At 38.3% G+C, this 26,779-nt stretch overlaps 1 protein-coding gene across 10 annotated transcripts in view; it reads right to left on the minus strand.

Moving 5' to 3' along the window:
• The window catches only part of CEP170 (centrosomal protein 170), a 126,071-nt gene that overhangs the window by 18,068 nt on the left and 81,224 nt on the right, over positions 1-26,779 (minus strand). For 8 of the 10 annotated variants that reach the window (XM_053909388.1, XM_053909384.1, XM_053909380.1 and 5 more), the window contains 4 exons: positions 18,070-18,219; positions 15,404-15,530; positions 11,172-12,986; positions 3,927-4,161 (listed from right to left, as the gene is read on the minus strand). In XM_053909388.1, the coding sequence (XP_053765363.1) occupies positions 3,927-4,161; positions 11,172-12,986; positions 15,404-15,530; positions 18,070-18,219 (2,327 nt within the window). The remainder of the gene's footprint in view (positions 1-3,926; positions 4,162-11,171; positions 12,987-15,403; positions 15,531-18,069; positions 18,220-26,779) is intronic. The other 2 variants (XM_053909390.1, XM_053909386.1) reach the window with 1 other exon arrangement.

Below are 26,779 nucleotides of genomic sequence, written 5' to 3' on the forward strand. Positions count from 1 at the left end.
GCTCATGAGTTCGAGCCCCATATCGGGCTGTATGCTGACAGATCAGAGCCTGGAGCCTGCTTCGGATTCTGTGTCTCCCTCTCTCTCTGCCCCTCCCCTACTCGCTCTGTCTCTGTCTCTCAAAAATAAATAAAAACATAAAAAAAAAAAAAAAAAAAAAAAAAAAGAAGAGGCACTGTTCTGAGAAGAGATCCGTAAGCTTCCCCCAGGTGGCCAAAGAGGTTAGTAAAACCCCGACACAGGAGTCTGTTATGCACAGCACCTCACAGTACACATGAGGTCATTTGAGAGGCACAGTGTTCTTGTGAGGTAGGCCTTCTCTAACTGAATGTGAATGAGGACACATTCTCAGAGAAGGTGAGAGGCTTGCTCATGACAACACAACTTACAAATAGCTAAGGCAGAGGGCCACATTCCAGGTTTAGAGCTCATTCCCGGAGAGCCATTTATTTGTGTCATCAGCCACACAGATTGTAGAACTAAATAAATATTAACCAGTGATAAGCAAAAGAAAAAACTGATTTTTCTCTATTTTTAAAAGAGAGAAACTTACATAATCTACTACTGATATTCCTGTTTTAATCAAAAAGATTTCAATTCAATGAGACTTGAAAAACTTCTAAGTTATGGACCTACTGAACTCAATTTGGCTACTTCCACAAGGAAGGTTTTGAAATGACAGAAGGTTCAAATGAAAGCTTCTTCAACTTTAAAATCGAAAGCAGAAGCAAAGTAACATGTTTTGACTTGAGCAAAATGTAAGACTTCCAAGGAATGCAGTAATTGCATAATAATTTAACTACAGATTAAAAAAAAAGGTGCTAAATGAAAGCTTATGGCCTACCAAGAACAATCTGTGGTCACTTCCTTTATTTATCAATACAAAAAGGTAGGAAGAACACCAATAAACACTTTCTGGTCTCTTATTAATGTTCCAGGAACCGTGTTATGACCTAAGGGCTATAATGATGGAGAAGCAGATAGAGTCCCTGCTCTCATAAGCTTACAACAATTGTAATGAGCACCATCATTATAATACAGTCAAAACCACTATTTGATAGTGAGCACCATTATATTTGTTTTTTAATTTTTTTAAAGTTTATTTATTTTGAGAGACAGAGAGAGCAGAGGAAGGGCAGAGAGAGAGAGAGAGAGAGAGAGAGAGAGAGAGAGGATCCCAGGCAAGCCCCTGATATGGGGCTTGAACTCACGAACCGTGAGATCATGACCTGAGCCAAAACCAAGAGTCGGACGCTTAACCAACTGAGCCACTCAGGCGCCCCGTGAGCACCATTGTAAAGAAGCTTTATGCTCATCAACTGACTTCATTCTCACAGCCACCCTGCAGGAGGAGAGGTATTCACCATCTCGTTTTACAGAGGAGGAAAATAAGGCTTAGGAGAAGTTATGTGACCATTTTTTTGGTCAAGGTCACAAATGGTTAAGTGGTGTAACTAGATCTTTTTATTATGTCATGCTATATCTCACATAAAGTGTTCTCTAAGATGATATATTCAATTTTTGCATTTCTGAAACAAATGAAGTAGGATGAAAAACAGAATAACCAAGCTTAATGAGACAAAAAATAGATAAGCATGAGCTTATCCAAAAAATCTATTTTTTGCTCTCAAGTTTTGTATGCAGACTTTTGTACAATGAAGCTTCTGATATTTGTAGAAAGCAGGAGTTAATTAGAAAAAAATGAGTCAAAAAAAACAGACAATAGCAACATCAACAGGTCATGTGGTAACAACTGTACCAACACGAACAACTCTTATAATGTGTGTATACACAACATACGTTGTTCACTTGGCAAGCACCCCAAAGCCACCTTTTCGTTTGTGAGTGTATCGTGTATATGCCAGCGATTTCTTACACAACAATTTGTATCTGAAAGTCAACTCAGTAATACAGACCGTTAGACTGGTTTAAATCCACATGGCTTAAAAATCTCAGCACCTACTAAAACCAGCATTAGGAATTCTAAAAAGCAAAATTATCAAGAAAATCAAAGTTATAAATATCTTCAAGTAGAAATAATAGATTTATGATTCAGTGTAAAGTACGGACCTATTCATAAGGTTGTTAAATCGAAGCTTACGAATTCCGTAAGCTTCTAGGTTTACACTCACTGGAATATTTTATAATAATGTATTTCTTTACATCTCTTGTATCTGTGCTTTTTTTCAATGCTTAGATTTGTAATCCTCATTCTTATTCTTAGTCTCCACCCCCATCAAATCTGCTAGGAGGGGAAATTCTAAAATGATGCACACATTTTATTTGGAGTTTTGCAATCCATCTGCTTTCATTGCTTTCAGATACATGGCTGAAAAATACACCTTAAAAAATTAAAATCCCAAAGGCAAGTTTTATTAACACAGTGCTACTTAACAAACCAGAGGGAAAAGGCATAAAGTCATTAGAAGTTAAAAGGCCTGGCCCATTAGCTGTCCCGCTACGGGTAACAAGACACACAAGAGACAGGAGCAATAAAATGCACATAATAAAGACAGAACCAAGTGAAAGTGTCACCTCCAGTTCCCCTGCACTTTCCCCTCCGCAGCATCTTTTCTGTTTGGGGGCAGGGAAGTGGGTGTGGCCCGGAAGGAGGGGTCCAGGTTTCAAAGAGGTGGCCCCCTAAGGGGAACCATCAGGTGCCTCCTGAGCTGCAGCAGGTCCCCCCTCCACAGGAAGGGAAATGATGTCAGGAGAGTGAGGCCAGCCGTGCCCACAAGAATAAAAAGAGGTAGAAACTCCCTCACTGCGGGCGTCCTGTGGTCTCCTAATAACTCAGGGATCCCAAAGCACATACATATGCCTGTCCCCTAACTGGAACTGGCTTACAATGCTTCAATAATTAGTCTCCCAAAAAGCAATTTATATGGTAAAATAAAAATGTTTAAGAAGCACAGTGAGATTAAAAGGGCATGTTCTCAAAGAATGATAAGCAATTAAAAGCAATTACAATAGTCATTAGCGACCAAAAACCATAGACATTACATTGAAGTAATGAGCCAGAAAAAACATAATTCACAGAAGTCAACAGAGCAAAGGAAAAAAAAAAAAAAAGATAAAACACCATTAAATTATGGTTAAGAGTTTATTTTTTTAAAAACCATCTCTGGACTATTACATATCACATTCTTTAATAATGTTGCCAAGTGTAAAACTTGAAGTTTAGGGTCTTAAATTGAAGGCAGAAACAACTGTAGAGTGTCACAGGGAAACGTTTAGGTGACATACGGTATACCACAGTAAAATGTACTATCTTACAAAATGAACAAAACCCATATTTTAACTACAATAGCATCTGTTTGAGTACAAGCCTCTCCTCAGTGTTCAAACGTGGTAAGGTACTCATTAAAAATCACATCTGCAGCATGAATTTTACTTTTTAATCATATAACCTAAAGGGTATAATAAACAAATTTAATATTCAAAATAATAAAGGGTTCAACTGTACCTCACGAATTCATAAAAGTGTGAGTAAAAATCCACATCCTCGCATTCTCCCCAGAGAATAAGAGCCATGTATCTCCAACAACTATACTATTACCTCTTTGGAAGTGGAAGGTAAAAGGAAAAGTACTCAAAAATTTAGCTGCACAATTCTTAATGGTGTAGAGCCAATACCACCTTTCAAAAGCGGTATTAACTCATCGGCATCTCTACTAGAAAGAAGAAAGGGGGTTGCAAGCAAAATAAATTAGTTCTACAAGATGTTAGTAGCACTGGCACTAAAAACACAAACCCAGAGAAACTGGATGGAGAGCAACACTCTGGATGGAAGTGCGTGCGTAGCTACCTGAGGATTTCACTCCTTGGACAATCTGTAGAAATCGAATAAAAGCTACGCTTTTGCTATCGAGTTGAAACACTGACACGAAATTCCAGCTCTTAAAGATAATCCATTTAGAACCAACCTGGCTATCTCTTCTCGATGAGCAGTCCAATCTCGGATGTAGTCTTCCTGTTCTTTTATCCGGTGCTTGAACGAAGAACTAGTAGGCATTGCTGACCCAGAGCTCTGCAACCGAGTGGTTTTCAGGGCTGGAGAAGTACGTAGACGAGTATGTTTAGGGGAATTACGGTTTGATCCAAATTCATCTTCTGAGGTGGAAGCATAATCAGTAGGAAAGCGCCTCCATCTTGAATTTACTAAATTAGTTTAATTATTAAAAAAAGAATTATTATGTTACCTTTTAAAGGAGATAAAAATCATGATTTCAAAAACACCATGAGACACACACAGCACAACTTTCAATAACTGACATACACACACCTCACGAAAATAAGTCTACTACTCCTTAAAGATAGAAACAATATACTTCGGTGAATTAAAAACAATGAGGAATTAAAAACAATCGAAAGACCACGTTTTCCATAGTATGGTGAATAAAACATTCAGATGAAAAATTCACTAATGATAAACAACTAAGCAAGCTCTATCCATAAATGTTTAACTTGGGTACTTTATCATTGCAAATAGTTCTCATTTGAGTGACGATATGGATTTTTGTTTTAGAAAACGACAGTAACAACAACAACAGAAATAAGGGAAAAGATTTCCTCATGCCACATGGACTTGCAACATGGATATGGTAAACCCTCTTTTCCCAACATACAAATGTGCATAATTCCTGCTGTGGAAATTATGCTTTTATGGCAGAAAAAAAACATTACCTCTGTCATTCAACATCCTGTTACGCTATGATTGGAAAAAATCTTTTACATGGTAAAAACACAACAAAGCATCTTCAGTACAACTCGCGGCTGCTTTGACACTGAAAGCATACAGTGAAATTAGACAATGGCGTAAGACCTACAAGGAGCGAAGCTCTACAAAGCTATTCTCACAACCACTGACATTTAAGGCACAGGAGATACTGTGAATATTCACAGTAAAGAAAGTGGCAACCACTTTCGTGTTTGAGGTTAGGAAAGACATTTAAAAGATGGTGTTGCTGACACATCTGAAAAATCAGAAGACAAATTAATTTCACTAGTACTGTTAATGCGAGAACCAAACACACAAATAATTTGTGAGGCATATACAGAGGTCAAAAACAGGGCAATGATGGCTGATTTACAGCAAGCTTCACAAGGGCAGGAATCTACTACTGCATACCTAGGACTTGCTGCAGAGTGCCTGGCTAGCAAATGTTTAATGAATATTTTTGAAAAAGTAAGTGAATTCCTAGCTACTGGCCATTTGCTTTTCTCAAATTAGGGAAAACCTAGTGAAAAGCAGATGTTTTTGGTGGGTACAGGGACAAAAACTTAGCACCTGCTATATAAATTCTAGTTGCTATTAATATCAGAAGAGTTTTGTTTTTCTTTCTTTCTCTCTCTCTCTCTCTCCTTCTTTTAAAACAGAAACTGACCCGAGGCTGCATCGTGGTGAAGTCTCGAATTCCTTCATCCTACCTCACTAGGATTTTATGCACTCATGTCTTTTCCTCCCCAAACCACATTTTTGTCTGGGACTCTGTAAGTCTCAGGTGGCTGTCAGACAAAACTGACTGGTATATATTGCCAAAGAGTTGGTTTAAGAAGCAGAGAAATCTGTAATCAGGAATATGCCCTAAGTCAGAGCCTACCTATTTGTCCTGATTCACACTCCCCTTTGAAGCTCCTGGAGCTTGGAACAAGATTCATGGGTACAAGAAGATAAGCAGAAACTCCACGGCTTTTTGTAAAAGTGTGTGTGCAAACACATGTATAGAACTCTAGGTAATTATTCATAGTGCCTTTTGAAGGTGGTAGTCAGTACTGTTTCTGGTTTTACCAAGATCGTTCATTAACATAAAACTACTTTTACCATAGTGGAAAATTACTAAATTCTAGACATCTGGAAAATCCTACGAATTGAACTGACCCTAAGACTTGAAAACAATTTTAGAAAAAGTTTAGGAATAAGAGCAAAACACTAAAAATATTGCAAAATAGCTATATTTTAACAAAGGCATTTCACTAAGCGTTAGATGTTTATTTGTTTTGCTACCTTAGAATATTATTCGTAGAAAACAAGTTCAGAAATAATAAAAAGATCATTTGTTAGACTGAATTTCCTGATTTTTGATTTGGGAACTATGGAAACCATACTTACAACGGAAAGTTGTTTGGAGTGAAAACAAAACCACTAACAAAGAGTTTCAATAAACTGTAGGAGATGGTAAACTAAGTAGGTATGATGGAGCTCAGTTAGTTAACTCAGAGGTAACTTAGAATAGCATCAATGCCTGGTATATTTCAAGAGTGGGACAATACAGGAGGGCAGAATGGGAAACTGAGAACCAGGTGCTGATTGCCAGTTGACAGTCAGGTGTCAGTAAGTAGAGTCACGTTAGAAATAACTTTTAATAGTTTCAGTCTCGAGATCAGAAAATAATTACATATTTGAGGAATAAAAGAGAAAAATTCCTTTTTCAAATGACATTCATAAAGTTCCCACTTAGTTTTACAGGTCTACTTTACTATCTGGTAAGAATAGTGAAGTTCAGTAATACCTTGACAAAGAAAAGCAACCACAAGGACAGAGCATATTTTTCAAACTGAAAGGTAACATTTTTAGGTCTGTTCTGTTAAAATTGAGGGCAAAATGAGAGAGAGAAAAAAAAAAGTAGGGTACGGCAGAGAAATGAAAATAGGATTAATAACTCTTCAACCGATCAAGGGTTATCTTTACCCCTGGAAAACTTATCATCCAGGGCGTGCTAGGAAGCAGGGCTCAGTTATGTCTGGACACCACTCTGTTCATGTAACAGTGAAGAGTAGATCACTACTCGGGGGCCAAGAGACCAGGAAAGGGGATTTCATGCCAGGACCTGTTATTTCTCAAAGAACTTCTTTCAATAGCTTTTGCTTTCTTAATCTTTGCTTCTAAACTACAGCAGCAACACAGTTTATCTGAAAAAAAAAAAAAAAAAAAAAAAAAAAAAAAAAAAAATCCCTACCATCTGCTAGTTGTTGCAGAGTAAACTTAAAGTTCAAATGTTTTTAACTTTTGCTAATGCCTACTTATTTTATTTATTATTTTGAGAGCGAATGAGCAAGTAAGCAGGGGAGGGAAGGGGCAGAGAGAAGGAGAGGGAGAGAGAATCCCAAGCAGGCTCCACACTGTCAGCACAGAGCCCGACGAGGGGCTCCATCTCATGAATCAGGAGATCATGACCTGAGTCAGAATCAACAGTTAGAAGCTTAACTGACTGAACCACCCAAGTACCCCAGAAAATCTTTATTTAAAAAAAAACAAAAAAACAAAAAACAATTCCAGTTAGGCTAATTCTTTATAAAACAGCCTCAATTTCTCATAGGATGGTAATTTTTGTGATTTCTACCCATCAAGAAAAATGTTACTTCTTCTTCTTGAATTTTATTTTGTTTGGGTAAAATTCTATAAAGAATTAAATTTAATTGTATAGCATTAGGCTTATTTAATATATATACTGGTATAAAAAGGCATTTCTGATAAATCATTAAATTGAACATTGATATAGAAGCTATTTCAAATGCCAATCCCCAAGAGGCTCCTTGGTTGGTGAAGGGCTGTATAGGACATAGATTAAAATCAGCTCTAAGATCAGCTTAATTAATTTTACAGCTAACCTGAAAATTATTTTAGTTATGAAATTATGCAGCACTTCCTCTTGTGGAAATAATCAACTACTATATTCGCTCTGGAAACATACCATCCAGAATTTAAAAAGGGAGAAAGAGTTCTTAGCATTATTCATTTGTGAATGCTCAGATTTCTCTTACTATTAACCAAAGCTTTGTTGGCCTTAAAACGCAATCACAACTACAGACTTAACAAACACATTTCAGGAAACAAACACTGCATTTTCACACTTTCTATCACAATATCTTTGTGGGAAACGAAACCACAAACATATTTTACACATATGTTTATAAGCACGTAGCAATAAGATCATTTGGGGAAAAGATCCCTGACAATGTGCTATATTGCTCTTTGACCTGGAGGAAGAAAGAACTGAAGCCATGCATGCCTAACATTTCATTCCTACCATCCATAAAGTTTGAGGTTTAGAATAAAAATGAGAAATCAGTCTAAAAAAAATTCTAAGGATGTTAAAATGATGCTATTTTTTAGAATGTACACGTAAAACATAATGCAAACCAACTGCTTTATTTTGATAACTCCGCACACTTAGTTTTAAAAGCATCTTATCAAAATAAATCTGGATATTTTACTGTAACTTGATATTGAAGGATCACTGAAGGAACTGGGGTGGGGACAGTGGGGACTAAACTTTCCTAAAAGCAAATTACATCAGAATTAAAGAAGCATAAAAGAACTTTTACTCTGTTTTCCAATCAGATATTTCCATTCTTATGTTTTTATCATATACATTTCTTTGAAAAATTTTTTAAGACATGGCCTAAAATATGAAATTTGAAACATCACAGAATTATTTTCACATATGCCAATCTGGACATATCACAGGCTCTGGGTTCAGATATTTCTAAATCCTTTAAAGTTTACAGTTGATACAACACTGACCAGTATGATTTTACATTCTTTTCAATTGTATTTCAAAAGCTAAGACTTTTTATTTTCTTTTTCCACTCAAGATATTATAATTTTCTTAAATAGAAATGTCATGACATCAAAGACACCCCAATTAGCCACTAGACCAAAAAAGTGTCTGTTTTTCTTACTGCTGTTTTATTACCTACCCAATGTAACTGTTTTAATACCTTATCACTGACTAAAAGATCCTAGCTTTGTCCTTCCAGATAAGATGTAATAAGATATAAAAGTGTATCTTGAGAGAATGTGCATTAACAATCCTGGATCACAAGGTGGAACACAGAACATGAACTCAGTAAATCAGGATTACACAGATTACAGTGCACAATATATCAAATACACGGTACAGTGGCCTTGTATATACTCCTGAAAATAATCCAGTAGATTCCAGCCATCCCCTGGCAGCTTGCAAGCAAGCAGATAAAGACTATTTCTGAGAGCCAGACTAGACGTGGAAAAAGCCAGAGGCTGGGAAGGAAAAGGCCTTGACTTCTTCTCCTGCCATAGCTGTGTGAACAGGGCACATGATTTCATATCTTGCCCTTAGTTACCTGAAGTGAATAACCCTTCCAGCCTTTGAATGCCATGGTTTGAATTATTTAATACACTGCTGTTATGTATGAAGAAGGCCCACATCACATACCTCAATTTATCCTAGGGGATTTCATTAAACTGAATTCAAGGTACTTTTTGCATACAGAAAACTGCATGTTTATCAAGTTCTGGATTCAAGGCAGAAAACAAAGTTTATCTTTAGACATGGCATCTTATAGTGGTTTTTTAGACGTGCTTAAGTAATGGTACTTGGCTTGCATCTCATGTAAGCCCCTCCTGTTACGTACTGAGGAGCAGAACCACAGCACTCGTGTTAAGGACCAGACGACCAGTACAGAAGGAACTGCTCCACGCTACTCGGGGACACACAGCTTGCGTTACGGCTCATGGTAAGACAGGAGAAAAGTGTAACACTTCTCTTGTGCTAAACAGAGATGGGTGAGCAAACAGGCAACGTGGCAGAAGAGATCTGATCGCACTACGCGTCACAGAATGCAGCACAAAGGAAATGTGAATTGAAGAGGTAGGGCCATAAGGAACGACAGGAAAACGATAGGTAAACATAAACCAGAAGACAGCAGTCAGTTTTAAAACACCTGCAAAAACTGCATGAACCACCAGTGAAAGCCTGAAGCGCAGAAGGAAGATGGCACTGATAAGGGAATCTTATCCATTCTTTTGGAATCGTGATTGTATGTTGCCTATCTTCAGCCTACGACCGTTCCTACCACAGTTCTGACCATCATCACCACAGCCACTAACCGGGAGGGAGGGAGATGTGAGTGCAGGGGAGGCAAGCAGCAGTGGGAAGGAGACAGAAGGAATAAAAAGTGAAAAAATAAAATAAGGAGCATTGTTTGGGGTCTTGTAGGCCACAGAGAGGTAGATTCCAAACTATGAACATAGGACTGCAGACCAACCTTCCCCTCACTCTCCCCCCAAGACTCAGCTCACTTGGATGCTTGCTGACAAGAAATTTTTAAGTCTTTTAACAGCAGGCTTCCCCACACTGGCCCTTCCAGCCACACCCAGGGGTGAGGCCGATTATGAAGTAATGATACCGTGCTCACAGGAGACATACAAATATCTGGGTCACATCTCTGGCCATGCACATACTCTCACTGGCTGCAGCTCTGAATACGAAGGTATTGAGATAATGCTCACAACCAGTTACATGTCTATAGCCCAGTGTGACCCATATGTGCTTAGTGATTATCTCATGGATCCATCTTCTTCCACTGAAATAAACCATGGATTAGTCTTCACCTGCCCCAACCACAAACAGATTGAACCTTAAAAAGTATATGAGGGGCGCCTGGGTGGCTCAGTCGGTTAAGCATCCGACTTCGGCTCGGGTCATAATCTCGCGGTCCGTGAGTTCGAGCCCGGCGTCGGGCTCTGTGCTGACCGCTCAGAGCCTGGAGCCTGTTTCAGATTCTGTGTCTCCCTCTCTCTCTCACCCTCCCCCGTTCATGCTCTCTCTCTGTCTCAAAAATAAATAAACGTTAAAAAAAAAATTTAAAAAAAAAAGTATATGAGACATTTCTAAATAAATGGGAAAGAAAGGGTAAAACGGCAATTATTTCACTTAGCCCTGAAAGGAATAATAAAAGGTATACTGCTTTTCTTCAGGTTAAGGGCTCTGAATCACGTGAGGATATTTAAGAATCAGCCACACACTTTTAGCAGTTCAATGTTATTCCTATTATTTAAACCAGATACCATTCCTCCTCTAACTCTGACACACGGGTCCAGATGCCTCGCCAAGCAGGCAACTAAAACTCCTAAATAGGTTCCATATACTTCTAATTTTGAAATCACTATTTTGCCCTAGGTCATTAACTGGAAGGGTGTGTAATGTCTGAATTTTCCATTTACTAAGCTAACAAAAATAATTTTTAGAGGAGAAAATATCCTCTTATAGCATAACTTCTCTGTTGAATATTTTTAGAAGTAATACTAGACACTTATTTAAAAAAAAAAAAAAAAGAAAGAAAGAAAGGAGTCCCAAAACATAAAAGAAATATGCTAATATTATAAAAAGTCTGGACCCAATTACCTGAAGGAGAGCCATGTGCTGAGGTCATACTTTTGACTTTGGAGTCTGATAGTCGAGAGATACTGTTAGCTCTAATTCTAGGAGAAAATTTATCTGAAGGTACGAGTCTGGCTCCGCTTCTAATGATGGCCTCTGCAGTCCGTGAGGAGGCACTACCTCTAGAGATGGTTGCTTCAGAGTCACTGCGAGCCGACAATGAGCCAAGCCTTGTACGACGGGGCTGAGCCAATAAATCAATCCGAGAGATGTTACGCCTTCCTGTGGGGGGCTTGGACGTGGAACTGGTGGTGGACACTTCAGAGGCAACAGATGCTTTGTCAGCATCAGCCAGTTCACTGTCGGACACTTCGCCAAGCCGTGCTCTGCGCAAGAGGGAAGTCCTGGTGGGTCGTGGCCGCGGAAGAGTGGTTGACTTACTGGATGATCCAGGTGTGACGGGAGAAGTCTTAGATTTAGTCACTTTGCCTCCTTCCAGTTTGGAATGTGCATGCTCATCAGTTGAGGTAAGTGGAGTCCTTCCATGAGGCTTACAAGAGTAAGTTTCCTGATCAGAGGACATAATATCAGAGATCGCAGAATGAGGTACACTAGAGGTCTGGTCGTCGTCTGTTAGGTCTACAGAAGGCTGTCTTATTCTTCCACTGGACTGTACAAATTTACGACCATCTGCTCTTGAACCTACATCTGTGGAACGACTTTTCGTTTTCTTCTCGATTTTCTCCCTACCACCTGAAGAGGACGATTTTGTAACATCTTTGGAAGGAGAACCTGTGGAACATCTGTCTTTATAGAGACTAGTGAAACTCTTTCGCTTTTGGGTTGACTTTCTTTCAGTCTCTCCAGTAACCAGACTGATTGTACTAGCTGTGTCCACATCAGATTCTGGTGAAATAGAGTTGTCTCTATTGTAACTGGGAGTATCCGGGCCTTCATCAGTTTTATTATCTTCACGCAGTTTGGCTTCTAGAAAAGCCATTACTGCTTCTGTGTCTTTTAGAATAAGGGTTGTGTCCATACTAGAATCAGTATCCATAGAGTCACTTCTTTCTCGTATTCTGCTGGCAGCTGTCAACGCTAGAGAAGGGGGTGTAGATGACGTCTGCTTATTTATGTGGGGGATAAGTTCTATGGGTATGTTGGGGCTAGGTTTTTCTATAGTGAAGCTTCCTTGTCGCACTAAGGACTTGGAGGATTCCTTCTTGTCTCCGCCCTTTGAAGACTGACCTTTCAGAACCTCCTCCGCTTTTCTTCGCTTGCCCTCATTTTGTATCACCCTTTCTCCTTTGCTTGTAGAGTGTCCTGGAATTTTTTCTTGAGGTTGTGACTCCTGTTTAAAAGATTCCTCCCGACACCTATCTATCTGACCCGAAACATTTTTTGAAGAAGACAACTTGGTAGGCGTCCACTGCGCCTGTTCTTTTTGTTCTTGTTGCTGAATTTTAGCTAACGTTTGCTTCACCAAAGAAGTTTCCTTATCAGTTTCACTTTTGTCCTTCCCAGAAGAGCTGCCCAAGTGAAGCAAGGTTTTATTGTCTCCGCCAATTTTAACAGCCTCACCATTCACTGCCCTGTTCATCTTGCTCAGGGCTCTGTCGGCATCCTGCTTATCTTTCTGGTATACCTGTGTGGGTGCTTCTTTCTCCTGAAGTTCTGTGTCTTGTTTTTCTCCTATCTCTGACCTCTGTGTTAGAATCTTGGACTTTTCTTCACTGGGAAGCTGAGGAAGGGTGCGTCTCCTCCTCTCTCCCTGACTGACCAAGGACGTTGCTGAGCCAGTACTTCTCACTGAAATGCCAGACTCACTGATGTCTGTATCTATAAAATAAAACCACAAAGAATAAAGGTATTAGGGCAAAAAGGTACAAATACAGAGTACCTTATTAGATTTTGCCGTGTAAGTTAAGAAATGGCTTGATGTACAAGAAAACTCTGAATAAACATACCAACATGGTAACAGAGTAGTTTCAAAAGCAAGTACAGTGCCAAGACATAAAACAGGCAGATTACTAACAGGGGAGTCAAGAAAGGCAGTTTTAGGAGATGAAAACTGGGGTCATCTGATCTTACTCCTATATCCGCTGCTCTCTTTTTCTTTCAATGTATTTTATGGCAGGGAAGGTCACTGTGTTCATTTTTGCTTTTGTGATGTATTCCACCCATGAGATTTTGCCCAAGAAGCTGTTTTACAGAATTGCACAGAGAAGGCCTAAATAAACACTTCCAATTATATAAGAATAATATATTTAGCTTTTAATGCCCACTGTTATCTATCTGAAAGAATGACAAGTTTGGATTTCCTTAAGTAAAACGGAAAATGCAAACCTTTATTAGGTTTTCTAAAAAAAAAAAAAAAAATTTAACACCAATTAAAAGAATTTTAAAAAGTGTGAATGTGAAACAAGATCACAGGACTTGTCATAATTTTAAACACTGAGGGATTTTTAAATTATGGTCTTCTGGCATATTAACACCTCATATACAAATACATGATCACTTTCTCTTTTTACAATTAAGTAGAAGCCAAAGAGAAAATACATACTTTGATGTTTCCATGTTAGAGAAATTGAGAATGCTTCAGGATTTTCCTGACTTCTATAAATGGAACACATTTCTGACAAAGGGAAATATAAATTAACATATAAAGCATTCTAATCTTTGGGAGATAAGCGGATACAAGATACTAAGACATAGCTTCTGTAAGTCTTTTTTCCCCTTATAATGCTGAAAGTTTAACATTTAAATTTCACAGCAATGTAATGGTATGATGCAGGAAAATAGCTACTAAACTTACTGATTCAACTTCAGCAATTATTGTTAAGTTACTGTATTATGTCTTGGCTCCTTGATACTACTTGAAGCGCTAAAATGTAAGAACCGTTTTATCTTTTTTTATTTTTCTAGCATTTCTCACACTGTCCTGCTCCTAACACACATAAGATGAATGTTTAACAAGAATATTTTAAGATTTAAGTGGATTTATCAGTTAAATAATTTAGAATATGATGAAATAGGAGCACCTGGGTGGCTCAGTCGGTTGAGCATCCGACTTTGGCTCAGGTCATGATCTCACGGTTCGTGAGTTTGAGTCCCGCATCAGGCTCTGTGCTGACAGCTCAGAGTCTGGCATCTGCTTCTGATCCTGTGTCTCCCTCCCTGCCCCTCCCCTGCTTGCGCTCTGCCTCTCAAAAATAAAAAAAAAAAACATTAAAAAAAAAAAAAAGAATATGATAAAACAGAAATGAGATAATGAGGGCCAGGCAGTTTGTTTTATTTTGTAACAAGGGTAGAATTTTGCCTTCTACAGCTAATGCTTACTAATTTTATAATGGGTTCTTTGGTAAGTTTATCTAGCCCCTCTGACCCTCTCTGTTTGGGTGCCTTGTTTCCCCGAAAAGTGACCAGTTTATGTTAATCAATCTGCAGATCATTCAGTCTTTGATTTTTGGGAATACTATCAATTACTTCTAATTTCTATAGTAAGTAAATGATATACCTTTTCTAGTACCCTGCTCAAATCCTTGCTGAGTAATGTTTACAAAATTCCTAAACCAGATTTTTGGGGTGCCATAAGCCAGGGGCAAAATAAATTTTCATTTGTTTTCAACAATAACAAAATTAAGAATACACATAAAAAGTCACAGCAAATTCTCCTTGAGGGTTTTTAAATTAAGAATGTAATTAACTGAATCTAAAATAAAATCATTAGGCATAAAATTTCATTTTTATTTTAAGGAAACTTAGTTCACAGAAATATTACTAGAAGGTAATAAAAATCACATTACACAGACTTGCAAAAGATACATTAAGTAAATTAAGTGTGTATTCTTTTTTATTGAACTGTATTGAATGTTTTTTAAATGCACAAAGTAGCATTTAAATATTTGTTGTATTAATGATATTAATGAATGTTGTAATTTAGAACTGTAATTTAGAAAATTTAAAATTTTCATTTTTACATGTCATATATAAAAATACATACATATATATATGTATATATATATATATATATATATATATATATATATATTTCATCTTCAAATTACCTCTCATCTTCAGTTAGGGTTTTATTTTAATGATACCTGCATTATTAGTGCAAATAAAATCATATATGTAAAATAAGCAAGAGAATATGTGATTTGTTTATTTAGGTTTAATTTACTTCTCACTATGCAGATTTAGCTTGTTTTTTACAAAGCTGATTTACAAAAAAGAGACCAAGAGGAAGAAAATACCATTCTCTAAAGGAACAGGTGCAGATAATTCCATTATCCTTTCTTCTTGATCATGTCTTGTGTGGTTTGCAGCCAAACTAGCCCACTGTGAAACCCAGCGTTTGTTTCCTGATGAAGATGTGCCTTCCTAAAGGAGGAAAATAAGGGAACGAAATAGCCTATTTAGACAAGAGAGAATTCCATTTAGTTACATTATCTTGTCATAAGAAGCCGTATTTAAAATTCACATTGCTATATTATCATTTATTAAATGTCCTCAGATATAGAATGAAAAGTCTCTAGGTACCCCTTTTAACTACATCTTATCATTACTGTAAACGTAGTATAATTTTCTCTACTTATTAAATACTAACGATGGCACTAAAATAAATGCTTGGAGCTTAACATTTTCTGCGGCTGGATACACGTGGGTGTGTCACCAGGGCCTCACGGCTACCACACTGAGGCTGGCTCTGCTTCTGTCTCTGGAGCAGGAGTCTAAAGATCTATTCCTAAGTTGTTCTCTGGCCCTCTACGTGATTCTAGGACGCGGACTGGTTCCAGAGTCTCAAGGAACATTAAATCTGCCAGGTCGTGTCTTCAAGGATTTCAAAAACAAACCCAAAGCTCTAGACTTCTTTTTACAACACTTCGCTGTTTCCAGAAGAAGCTAGAAATCACTCAGCCTTTAGTCTGAGCCTAGACCTGCACATGTCTAGATCTGGCCTTAAGGCAAGTACTCTCTGAACTTTCATAGTCAAATGTGAAATGGAATTTAATTCATGAAATGGCTCTACAGACTTATGGACATAGAATGGTAACTTGAGGGCAATCCAGGCAAGACCTAGGGAGTACAGAAAAAAAATTATGTTCCCTCACAAAAAAAATAAGTCAAATCTTAATTTTGAGACTGGAATGACAACTAAGGAATGGAAGGCTATCACCAAAACTGTATTACAAATGATTCAAAACACTATCTTAAGTATCAGATTTACAGGCTAAAAACTGATGAATATTTCAAACAGGCTACAGATAACGACTTCCAGAATAGGTTAAAGCAGTAAGTATACAGTGACTTGCACACAATGAAGCCTAAGGATTCCAAAACCTGCTGGATCCTTGAAGTCCCTTTCAAGACTCTACTAACTGCTCATGCTTCTCAGCAGGAAGGAAGTACCAGAGCCCCTCCCACCTTCACTGACACACACACTTATGTTCTGTGAAGAGGTTCTCATGCCCTGTGTCGGAGATTCTCTCCACGGCAGGTACATACTGGGCTGTATATCAATTCCACTTCGGATGGGTTGAGGGGATGGGGAAGGGAAGAGGGAGTCTTATATAAAAGTTCATGGTCACCAGAACCATTCCTGGTAATCAGAACACCAGAACACTGCCTCGCATAAGTATCACTTGTTTTCAGTAAGTAAATTAAGCATCTTATGAAACGGAAACCAGAATTACAGTTCTGTATGATCAAGGAAGGAAACAGAACACTGAAATGCAAGAAATGCTTTAACAGCTTTCAGGAATAGGCATGCCATAAAGGGACCATTTTAACAATAATAAACGGATAGGTGGATTTCCCTGTCTATAGAAATATTCTATTTATGTTTCTGACAAAGGTAACATTTCATTTGTGATTGTTTTATTTGCCATTTGTATAAATTAACTCATTTCTGGAGAGGTGGTGTAGCATACTGAGTAAGAGAATGAATTAAGAAAACAGGGCTGCTTACGGTTCACATTCTGGCTCCACAAGGTGCTAGTTTTATGACCTTGGTCTACATATTTCAGTTTCCACATTTGTAAAATGGCACGAGAAAATTCCTACTGGATGTTAGCTCTGATTGAATACATTATAATGAATTAATACTTCTCAGTTACATATTTTTTTTTACATTTATTTTTGACACATCACTGGAATGAAGTTTCTAGTATCACTTCCAATAAGGGAATAACCATTTGTTGAGGGCACAGATCTCAGGCAATTACTATGCTGAGTGCTTTACATACTTCACTGACCTCCCTGTAAGTAGGTTTTATCAAAAATCCCAACTGCACAGACGATAAAACTGCAGCTAAGAGAGGGGAAGTGACCGACGACACAAGGGCACTTGGACAAATGTGGCAATTCTGGGACCTGAGCTCAGGTCTCCGTAGCTCTACTGCACCCATGCTGACTCCCCAAGCTTGCTAACCAAGCCATCCTTGACTAACTTCAGGTCATTCTAACAACATCGGGGGCTGTACTGCACTGGCACTTATTCAGGTATAGAAATTCTATCTGCCAGGCACTACTGGGCACATCCTTCCTGGCATGACAGAAAGATCTACAGATCTTTCCATTCTAACTACGGGCCCTCCTAGGAAGTACTACTGGAGTATACTTTTCCTTTTATCTCATAATGCCAATCAGAGCAGTGAGTTCATTAACTGCTTACTGAAATTAACATTTTCCCTTCACCGATGAACAGAGTAACATAATTTAAAAGAAATAACAAAAACTGAAACAGAATTACTGCAAAAATTGCTTTAGGCTTTTATTAGAAACAAATTCAGTTGTGAGAATTTAGTTTTTAGGAGAATTTTCAAAGGAGTATATCAGTTACTTAAAATAATATAACTACAAATGATAAAAATTCACATTTCATGTGTGTAAAAGTCACATATGAGGAAGAGATGTATACCTCTGAGTTGTGAAATCCAGGTGTACTCAGTGGCTTTCTTTCTTCCATTACTACCGCAGCAGAATTGAGAGCCCAATCTTTTATCAGGTCTTTATGTTTCTCATTAATAATAGGCCTATTATAATCCTGATTGTCATCTACTCCAAATACCTAAGAGAAGAAATTATTTTATAAATGAAAAGTCTGAGCACCAGATTAATATGAATATTATCAGTAACTTCAGAGGCAAATAAAAATATTCTAATTTCAACAGGTAATTCAATAATCAGGGAAACTTATTTAAGGACAGGGAGTGAAGGTTGGAGAGGAAAATTGGGTGTGGCAGCTCATGTAAATCAAACTATCCTTTTTAATATGTAGCAAAGTTCTGTTTGATAAGTAAGAAATATCCAGGATATTACATTTGATTTATTAAAAGGTGTTAATAATGTTAAATACTATAATAATGCAAAATTAGGAAAGAATACACTTTGGCTTGTTTTCAGCTTATCTCTTTGCTCTTTTATTTTTAGGAAAGAGGCATGTTGCAAAACTGTAAACATAAGGCTGATTTTACCTGTTTCTTTCTTAACAAATGTTTAACGTTTATCTATATGAACTAAATTATACTTAGAATTTTCTAAGGTCCCGAAGAACAGAGTTTGTTGTATGATCTCTGTATGGAATACAGTGAGATCGTCAAACTTTTTTTGCCTAAAAAAAAAAAAAAATCATTGAAAGGCCTTTGAAATGCAGATCTTGGGTCTACTCTCACAGATCAGCATTTTCAATAAGCAGGATGACTGTGGTCAACACTTGTGAAATATTTAAATACAGAGACCAATAATCATATGTTTGATCAAGGGGAGGATCTGAGTCTGACTGACTTCCTGGCACGTAAATAGGCCCTGATGTTGCCAAACAGATTGGAAAAAGGTTGTAACTACAAAAACTGCAACGTTCCATTTTATTTACTATTAAGTCTCTTAAGCATTATTCATAGGTGTTATTTGTGGCTCTAATTATTACAATCAAGAAAAATACTATGTGTTTGAATTGGTGCTTTGTAGAAAAGATCTTAGGAACATAACCAAAGGGCCTTTTTTGGTATAAAAAGGGGAAAATACCTTAGGTTAAACTATTTTCTAGAAAGCTTTTCAATGATTGCCTGATCACATCTGATAAATTCTGAAGTCTACATTTAGTAAAGGAAACATCATTCTCAAATTCACTGAAACTTGGAAATTTTACCACTAGATGGCCTTATTACTTAATATTTAACTCAAATAGAACTGTATAGTTTTCAAAAATTGTGATTTAGTATTCTGTTGAAGCACTCAATATTCAAATTACCTTTGCTTTAGAAGCAAATTGTATATTACTAACTTTAAATCAAATATGGATTTTAGTAATACATGGAAGCACATGGAAGTTTACAGAAGGGAAAAAACAAACCTGTTTCATTTTGTTAAACATCAGAATTAGTAAGTTCAACAACAACAACAACAGTAAAAATACTGTGTATACTGTCCTGTGTGTTCGGCCTCTAGTGTCACTTGTAAAGAAAGCAAATTAGAGCTACTCGAGTTTTTAGGACTGTCTTACAAGAACACTGAGAAATTTTTCTAGCTTAAGTCACTGAACTCCAAATTTATTTCCTTATTTTTATGATTACGAGGAATAAAAATCTAACTCAAGTTTGGAAGTAAAAGATAAAAACACCCAGGTGTGAGTATGTGCATGTGGTATCTCTCTGGCATGTTAATTTGCAAATGATCTCAGGTGATTTTCTGACTTGGTAACATTTACTTGGACACTTCACACTCAAAATGGACTTGCAAAACTTGCTTTCCTCAAACATAGAAGCACCACAAGTTTCAAACAAAATATAATCTCTCCAAATCACTCTGAAGCTATTTTGAAATGACAACAAAAGACACAGACACAAAGAAGTAACGCTTCTAGGGAAGAGGGGCTGACGTCGGACAGAAAGAACACTCAGATGACTTTCCACAGATTCCTTGCAAAGCATCGGAGACAATTATACACACATCTGTCAAAGAAGTTAAATCACTATTTGTGCCCAAACAAGTAATAGGGCCTGAAGCACTACTGTGTGGAAAAAGAAGCCTTCAAAGTTCCTACCTATATTTTTGAGTGTTCTGGAAAATTAATGATAGCAACGACCAGCCCAGCTTGAAATCTAGATCTTCCTGTTTGTGTCTAGGTGCAAAAACATCCCCTCGTGAGGACTTTCATGTGAAAACCAAGAGGACATAAACACGCTGTGTCTGTGTACTTTAAAGCTATTAAAATTTTCACATTTCGAAAAGTACATACAATCTGACATATGAATCAAGAGTTGGACCACACTTCAGACCAAGTTTGCTACATTTTCTCTTTTCATTATAAACTTTGTCCCTGGGTGATTTCATCCACATCCAAGCTTCTCTTCAATTTCCAACTACAGACAGATGCTTGCCTGTCATCTCTCCTCACAGATGGCTCAAAGGTGTTTCGAACGCACTATATGTTAATCAGGCTCATGATTCTCTTCCCTTCTCTGGGCTCAATCACACCCCCCAACTTGATATGTGTAAAATCTGGTTCTCTCATTCAGCTAGAGACTTTTTTAGGCTGGAAGTCTAAAGTGAGGAAGGGAGAGAGATCAGATGCCTGTCTGATTGTTAGGCAGGGCCCTGCACACCAAGTTTGTCAGTTTCTAATTCTTCCAGATGGGGGCAAAAGAAAGGAGGAATAGATGGGAAGAAAAATTTTCTTTTAGAACTTGCACTGTCAGAGCTCTGTGGGTCTGGGAGAGGTTTAAAGAGAACTCATTCACGCCAGGGGTGGAAAGTGTTCATGCCTCTAGGGGCTTTGATCCAAGCAGGTGCATCTCTAGTTTAGGGAGTGACCTGTGACCCCTCCTGTGGCTTCTAGCTCTCGGGTAAAAAGATGGCACTTCCCTCGTCATTCCACTCTCAGCATTATGGAACACGCTTTACCCCTTTCCTTTGAATGAATGCATGTGATATTTGGTATCTTACCTTGGGATTTCACATCTATGTCTCAGCAACTACTCTAATTTTAACAACCTGGGACTGAGGTATGGTACTTACTCTTTGTAGGCTACTGGGCTAGCTGCCATAGGGGCTTCAAAAATTTACATAACTCAGCCCTTGCTCTCAAGGAGCTCAAGTCTAATACAAGAAGCCTAAAAAAAAAAGAGACTGTCACCTGAACCATGCAAGGGCACTCTGTAGTTAAAATTTCCGTAAGATCTTTAAGTTTTAAATTTAAAGAAATGAAACATTCTCCAGATGATAAAGGACCAGTATGTGCAATACAAACCAAGCCTGTGAAAAGTGTGACCTTGGTTTTTTCACTAGCATGTTATCATCAGTGTCATTATGTAAAAGCTCAGACTGTACAGAAAATGTCCACAGTTCCTAATTCTGAAATTGGAGAGCTGGGGTGGGAGAGGGAATAACGGTATATCAAACCAAAGAGTACAGGGTCAATTTTCATGGGGGTAAATATCCCACCTACTAAATACTCATAAAGGGAGGTCAAATTATTTTTGGTAACATCAGATAAGGAGCTTTGTTTATTGTGACAGGGAAGAGACCAGTGTGAAAAGGCGTGTTGAAAGGGAGAAGACTTGGGCATATAAAAATAGTAATAGGTACAAATGCTGAGCAAAATGGTAATTCAACAGCAATAATCCTTAATTTATTAGTTAAAACACTTTCCAAATCAGTTGAAATTCAGGTTTCAACTTTCCACAGAAATAAGAAACACAATGGTAGGTTAAGTATCAAGCTTTTCTGGGTTTATTTTAAATTAGCAACTGAAGACAGTACTGCATTAGTATATCAATCAGGGTGTCAAGGCTCAACCTCAGATGACCAGGACAACGCTTTCCTCAATGAGCAAGGACCTCCTAGGTAGAGAGAGCAGGGTCTCTACCAGTTCAAGTCAACAGCAAAGGTTCCCATGAAAATCACTTGATACGTTAAGAACTATGCAGAATCCTAGCTTCTAACATCAGGGAACAAAATCAGGATGACTTTATAGAGGAGAATTTGTTCAAACATGTAATTTTTCATAAAAATCTAATTTCACTTTTGGAAAGAAAAATTCTTTAAAAATCAATGGAATAAATGGCTCTAAATGTTTAACACTGTGATTTTTAGAACATATTTGTAATCAACTTTTAAATTTAAAACGCATTTAAAATTTTAGGAAAAACGAGCTCAGAATGGGGTTAAGAGAGACATTTTATATTTTATCATGGGATACAAACATGCGTACATGCACGTCCACAGCAGTATTATTCACAATAGCCAAAGGTGGAAATGGCCCAAATGTCATCAATAGATGAATGGACAGATAAAATGTGGTCTATCCACACAATGGTGTTATTAGTCATAAAAAGGATGAAATACTGATACGTGCTACATCAAGGTTGAACCTTAGAAGCTTTATGCTTGTGAAAGCAGCCAGTCACCAAAGGCCACACACTGTATGACTTTCCATTTATATACGAAAGGCCCAGAAGAAGTAAATCCAGACACAGAAAGTAGATTAGTGGCTGCCAGGGGCTGGGGGAAACGGAACCGGGTTTGGCGTCTCTTTCTGGGGTGACAAAAATGTCCTGGAATTAGACAGTGCTGGTGGTTGTATAACTTTGTAAATGTGCCCAAAGCCAATGAAATATACACTTCAAATGGCTAAAATGGTGAAAGCTATGTGAATTTTACCTCAGTTTTTTAAAAAAGTCACCATCTAGTTTGATCCTGTTCCTTTTTACTTCTGTCTGGGTAAAAACATGCTCTCAGAACTTTGCCCTCTCCCTGCCCTACCCCGTGCGCCTTGACTCTTCCGTTCCTTAGGAGTTATATCCACGACCTCTTGCCTTTCCAGCACTGCTTAACATCTTCTGTTAGCTCCTCCTTTCATGTCCTCAAATTATGCTCAGGTCTAATCTCCTGCTTCTACACTTAAAATGTCCAATTTCTCTCTTTATGGCTCATTTTCTTGACATGCATTCCTTCCTTTCGTGTCTAAAATATGGCTGTTCATCAATGACCATGTTACCTTTTCCTTGCCAACCGGATTTCTAAGTGCTGTTAGCTGGGTATTGCCAGAAACGTAAAGGCATGCCCAGTCTCCTACTAATCAAGGCAACTCCCCTAAGACTTAAACACATGGATTTCTTCTAATACAACCTATACTCCTCAGCTTTCTACTGACAAAGCAAAGCTTATAACACATACAAGGTTTTAAATGACACATCAAGGTTTTAAACGACCCATTTTAACAAGTTATGTTAGGATCAAGATACAAACTAGTTTCAGCAAATAAAAAATACAGCAAAACCTGTTTGTGGAGGACTGGCTGAAAGTGACCAATCCACAAATTCACTAAATAAAGCAGCTTATCTATAGCTTAACCACATACAAATATTGACAGAAATTAAAAAGCAGGTCATGCAGTTTTCTTTCTCATCCATTCATTAAAAAGGGATTGAGTGTCTGCTATGTGCCAGGCACTGTTCTAACAAGCACAAGAGATACAGAAGTGATCTGACAAACCGGGTCATTCTAGAAAGGCCAGGCAGGATATAAACTAGCTAGAGGGGAGTTCTATAAGGAAAATAAAACATGGTAATGTGATACAGAGAGAGCAGAGGTGAATGCCAGGGCTACTTGGGCAGGGTGGGGAGAGAAAGTCTCTGAGCATGAATACGGAGAAGGAGCTAGGTGTGTGAAAGCACTCTAGGTGGCAAGTACTGTTAAGCAGGAAAGTCAGCAGGATTTCATATAATAACACAGGAAGGAAAGGGGGAAAACCTAGTAAATGTTAAGCTTTCAACTGATGAAGAAAGGTGAGGGTTCAGTTGTGAAGCTCTGGGAACACAGCAGGAGAGGGTTTCCTGTACCTGAGGAGGGCTACGAAGGAGAGCTGAGAAGGGGCAAGGAGCCATAATCACAGTGACCAAAAGTAAATCCTTGCGATACAGATTAAAAGAAAAAAATGATCAGTGAAGAGAGGGCAAGAAAGATTAGTATTAGAGGAAGAAAAACGAAGCCCTCAGAATTTGCTGGCTAAGAACTGCTGTTTGCTTTGGCCCGGGAACTCAGATTGTTCCTGGATTGGCACAAAGTGGAAGCAAACATGAAGTCCAAATCAAAATGCGGCCTGTTATCAAGGTCCTCTCTTCTTACTCAAGGCTCTGAGCTGATCTCCTTGTCTTAGTTCCCACGCACGTCGGACCCTGAGTCTGAGTGGACCTGGGATGTGCTGCCTTTCTGTGTTCCGTTGGGCACTGTCACCCAGATTTTGACTCAGGTTTATCAGGGTTCCCCTGGCTCTGACTTGGTCGAATCTGAAGTCTTGCTGTGGACTTCAAGGTTTGTAATATCCCCTATTCCAAACTGCTTACAGCTGGATTCAGGTTCTCAGCACTGACTTTCTTTGGGCTGTAGATATTCTTCATCCTGTGTTTCCAGTCTTGTCATAGTTTTCCTGGTTCTGGATTCTTCCCTACCACTTGCTGCCTGCAGAGCAGCACCAGTAGACACAAGGCCCATGAGAGAAGAGACTATGCTGAGAAGAGGTATTTTGGGGGATATATGGACAGGAATCAAAACTCAAGGCAGGAAACTTATGGAAAGTACTTTTTTCAAAAGAGCACCTCAAGCCAATTTTTTTGACCAATTTTTTTTTCTTGTTGTTAATATTTAGCTTTCTGTTCTCACTACAAGTTTTTCTCCCTTTGCCTGGAAGACTAGGAAATTGCCCTCATAACATCCTCCTCTTCCCTCAGCAGGGTCTGTTTCGATAGAGGAGTGGGAAGAAGAAACTGGTTACTGTGATGGGTTCTCTAGGTCCCAGAGGAAGGCCAGACAAGGGAGGGCTGGGAGGCTATCAGTACTATGGAAGGCAGTTACCTTTCATCCAGGCAGTGAACAGCATTTTCTTATCATAGCGCATCTCCATGTAAGCTTAGACATAAAACTTAAGAGGTCTTCATAAACAACAGGCATTTGTGTTATAAAGAGAAGTGAATTTGGGGACAATGCATAAAATAAGGCTACCTACTGACAACCACACAACAACAACATGAACCAAAATGCTGTAATCCCATAACCTGGAGTTTGGTGAGGGGATATTTTGGTTACCTTCTGACTACAACCAGCACAGAAAAACAAAGATACAGTATTTCAGCTTGGTAATTTCTTTAAAGAGATCCTATTTTAACTACATGCAACTTCTCCTAAATTATACCTGTCCTAATTAACTTGTTTAGGCCCAGGAATATGATGTATTTGGGGGAAAAATTGAAGAGGCATTCAATGCTGTTATCATGCGATACTGTGGCTTACTGCTTTTTGATTCCAATGTGCTATTTTCTGTTTCTTGTGTTCAATCCTTTTCAGCCTCCTTTGTTCACTCGTATTCCTTTTGTCCACCAATGTTGGTGTTGCTAAGAACTTCATACTTTGTCTCCTCTCCCTCTGTACATTCTTTCTAAGTAATCTCATCTATTATTTTGCACAGAGCTACTCCTTGATATTTCCCAACTTAGTACTTTAGCCCAGATCTCTTATCTAAGACTCAGATGTTTCTATCCAAATGAATACTGGACACACCAGCAGCTTTTTAATTGCTTTCTGTTTCCAATCCTTTCTTCACACTTCTGACAATGATTAGATGTCACTGCCCTATTTAAGAGTTTTCACGGATTCTCCTCCAGCATTAAAATATCTAAAGTCCTTAGTATGATACACAGGGGCCTTCAATATCTAGTCTGATCTCATCTGTCTAAAATAACTGTGGTCCTCTGAACAGGTCCTCCACACTCTCAGGCTCCATATTTGGAACAGAGTGCTCCATATTTCTGAAAAACCCTACTTTACCACGCCTGTTATGGGATTGATTCCACCTGCTTAAAAATGAGCTCGGTTGGCAATTAAATTCCGTATTGAAGACACGTAAAATGCCAGGCACTAGGTTCCCACAGTTATGGAGTTTACATTCATGTGTGCACACGTATTTGGGGGAATGGGAAGGTGAATAAATAGGAAAGTGTTAAGTAGTGATAAAGCTTATGATTAAAATCAAACAGGCTGACTTGACAGTGAGTGCCTACGCAGGTCTCTTTAGACTGCTCGGCCAAAAACTTCTCTGAAGGTGGGATGTTTCACCTGAGATCTTTTCTTGGAGGCTCCTGGCACCCTTCCTCCAATAGCTTATGTCTATCAAAGCACTCAGCATTACTATTCTAATTCATGTTTTTACTTGTGCATTTCCATTCCTCTACAGACTCATGTTTCGAAGGGAAGAACTCTGTCTTTTCAACTTGAACCTCTCTCTTCTAACACAAAGCTTGGCATACAGTTGATGTTGAATAAAGGCTGTGAAAACAAATCAATGAAATAAACCGGTTTTCAAATGATGGAGTGAAAAGGGTAAGAGACTAAATGCAAGTTTTCAGGGCCAAACAATGAAATTTAGATGGAGAGCAGCTAAGGCCCCAACTTCTATCCACACACCTGAACTCATCCAAGCAACTTGATATGATGCATGTACTGCTACACCCTCCCAGAGCACTCACTTCCGGGCTAGTCCTGGTCTTTGTTTTCTCCACACTTGCAGGTTACTTCATCTTCTTCACACATTTGACTCCTGCTTCCCTGCTTTTGTTTCCCAGAGTCTGACATTA

This window comes from Panthera pardus, unplaced genomic scaffold (genome assembly GCF_024362965.1).
Source record: "Panthera pardus isolate Hobbes unplaced genomic scaffold, ASM2436296v1 HiC_scaffold_21, whole genome shotgun sequence".
Taxonomy (NCBI): domain Eukaryota; kingdom Metazoa; phylum Chordata; class Mammalia; order Carnivora; family Felidae; genus Panthera; species Panthera pardus.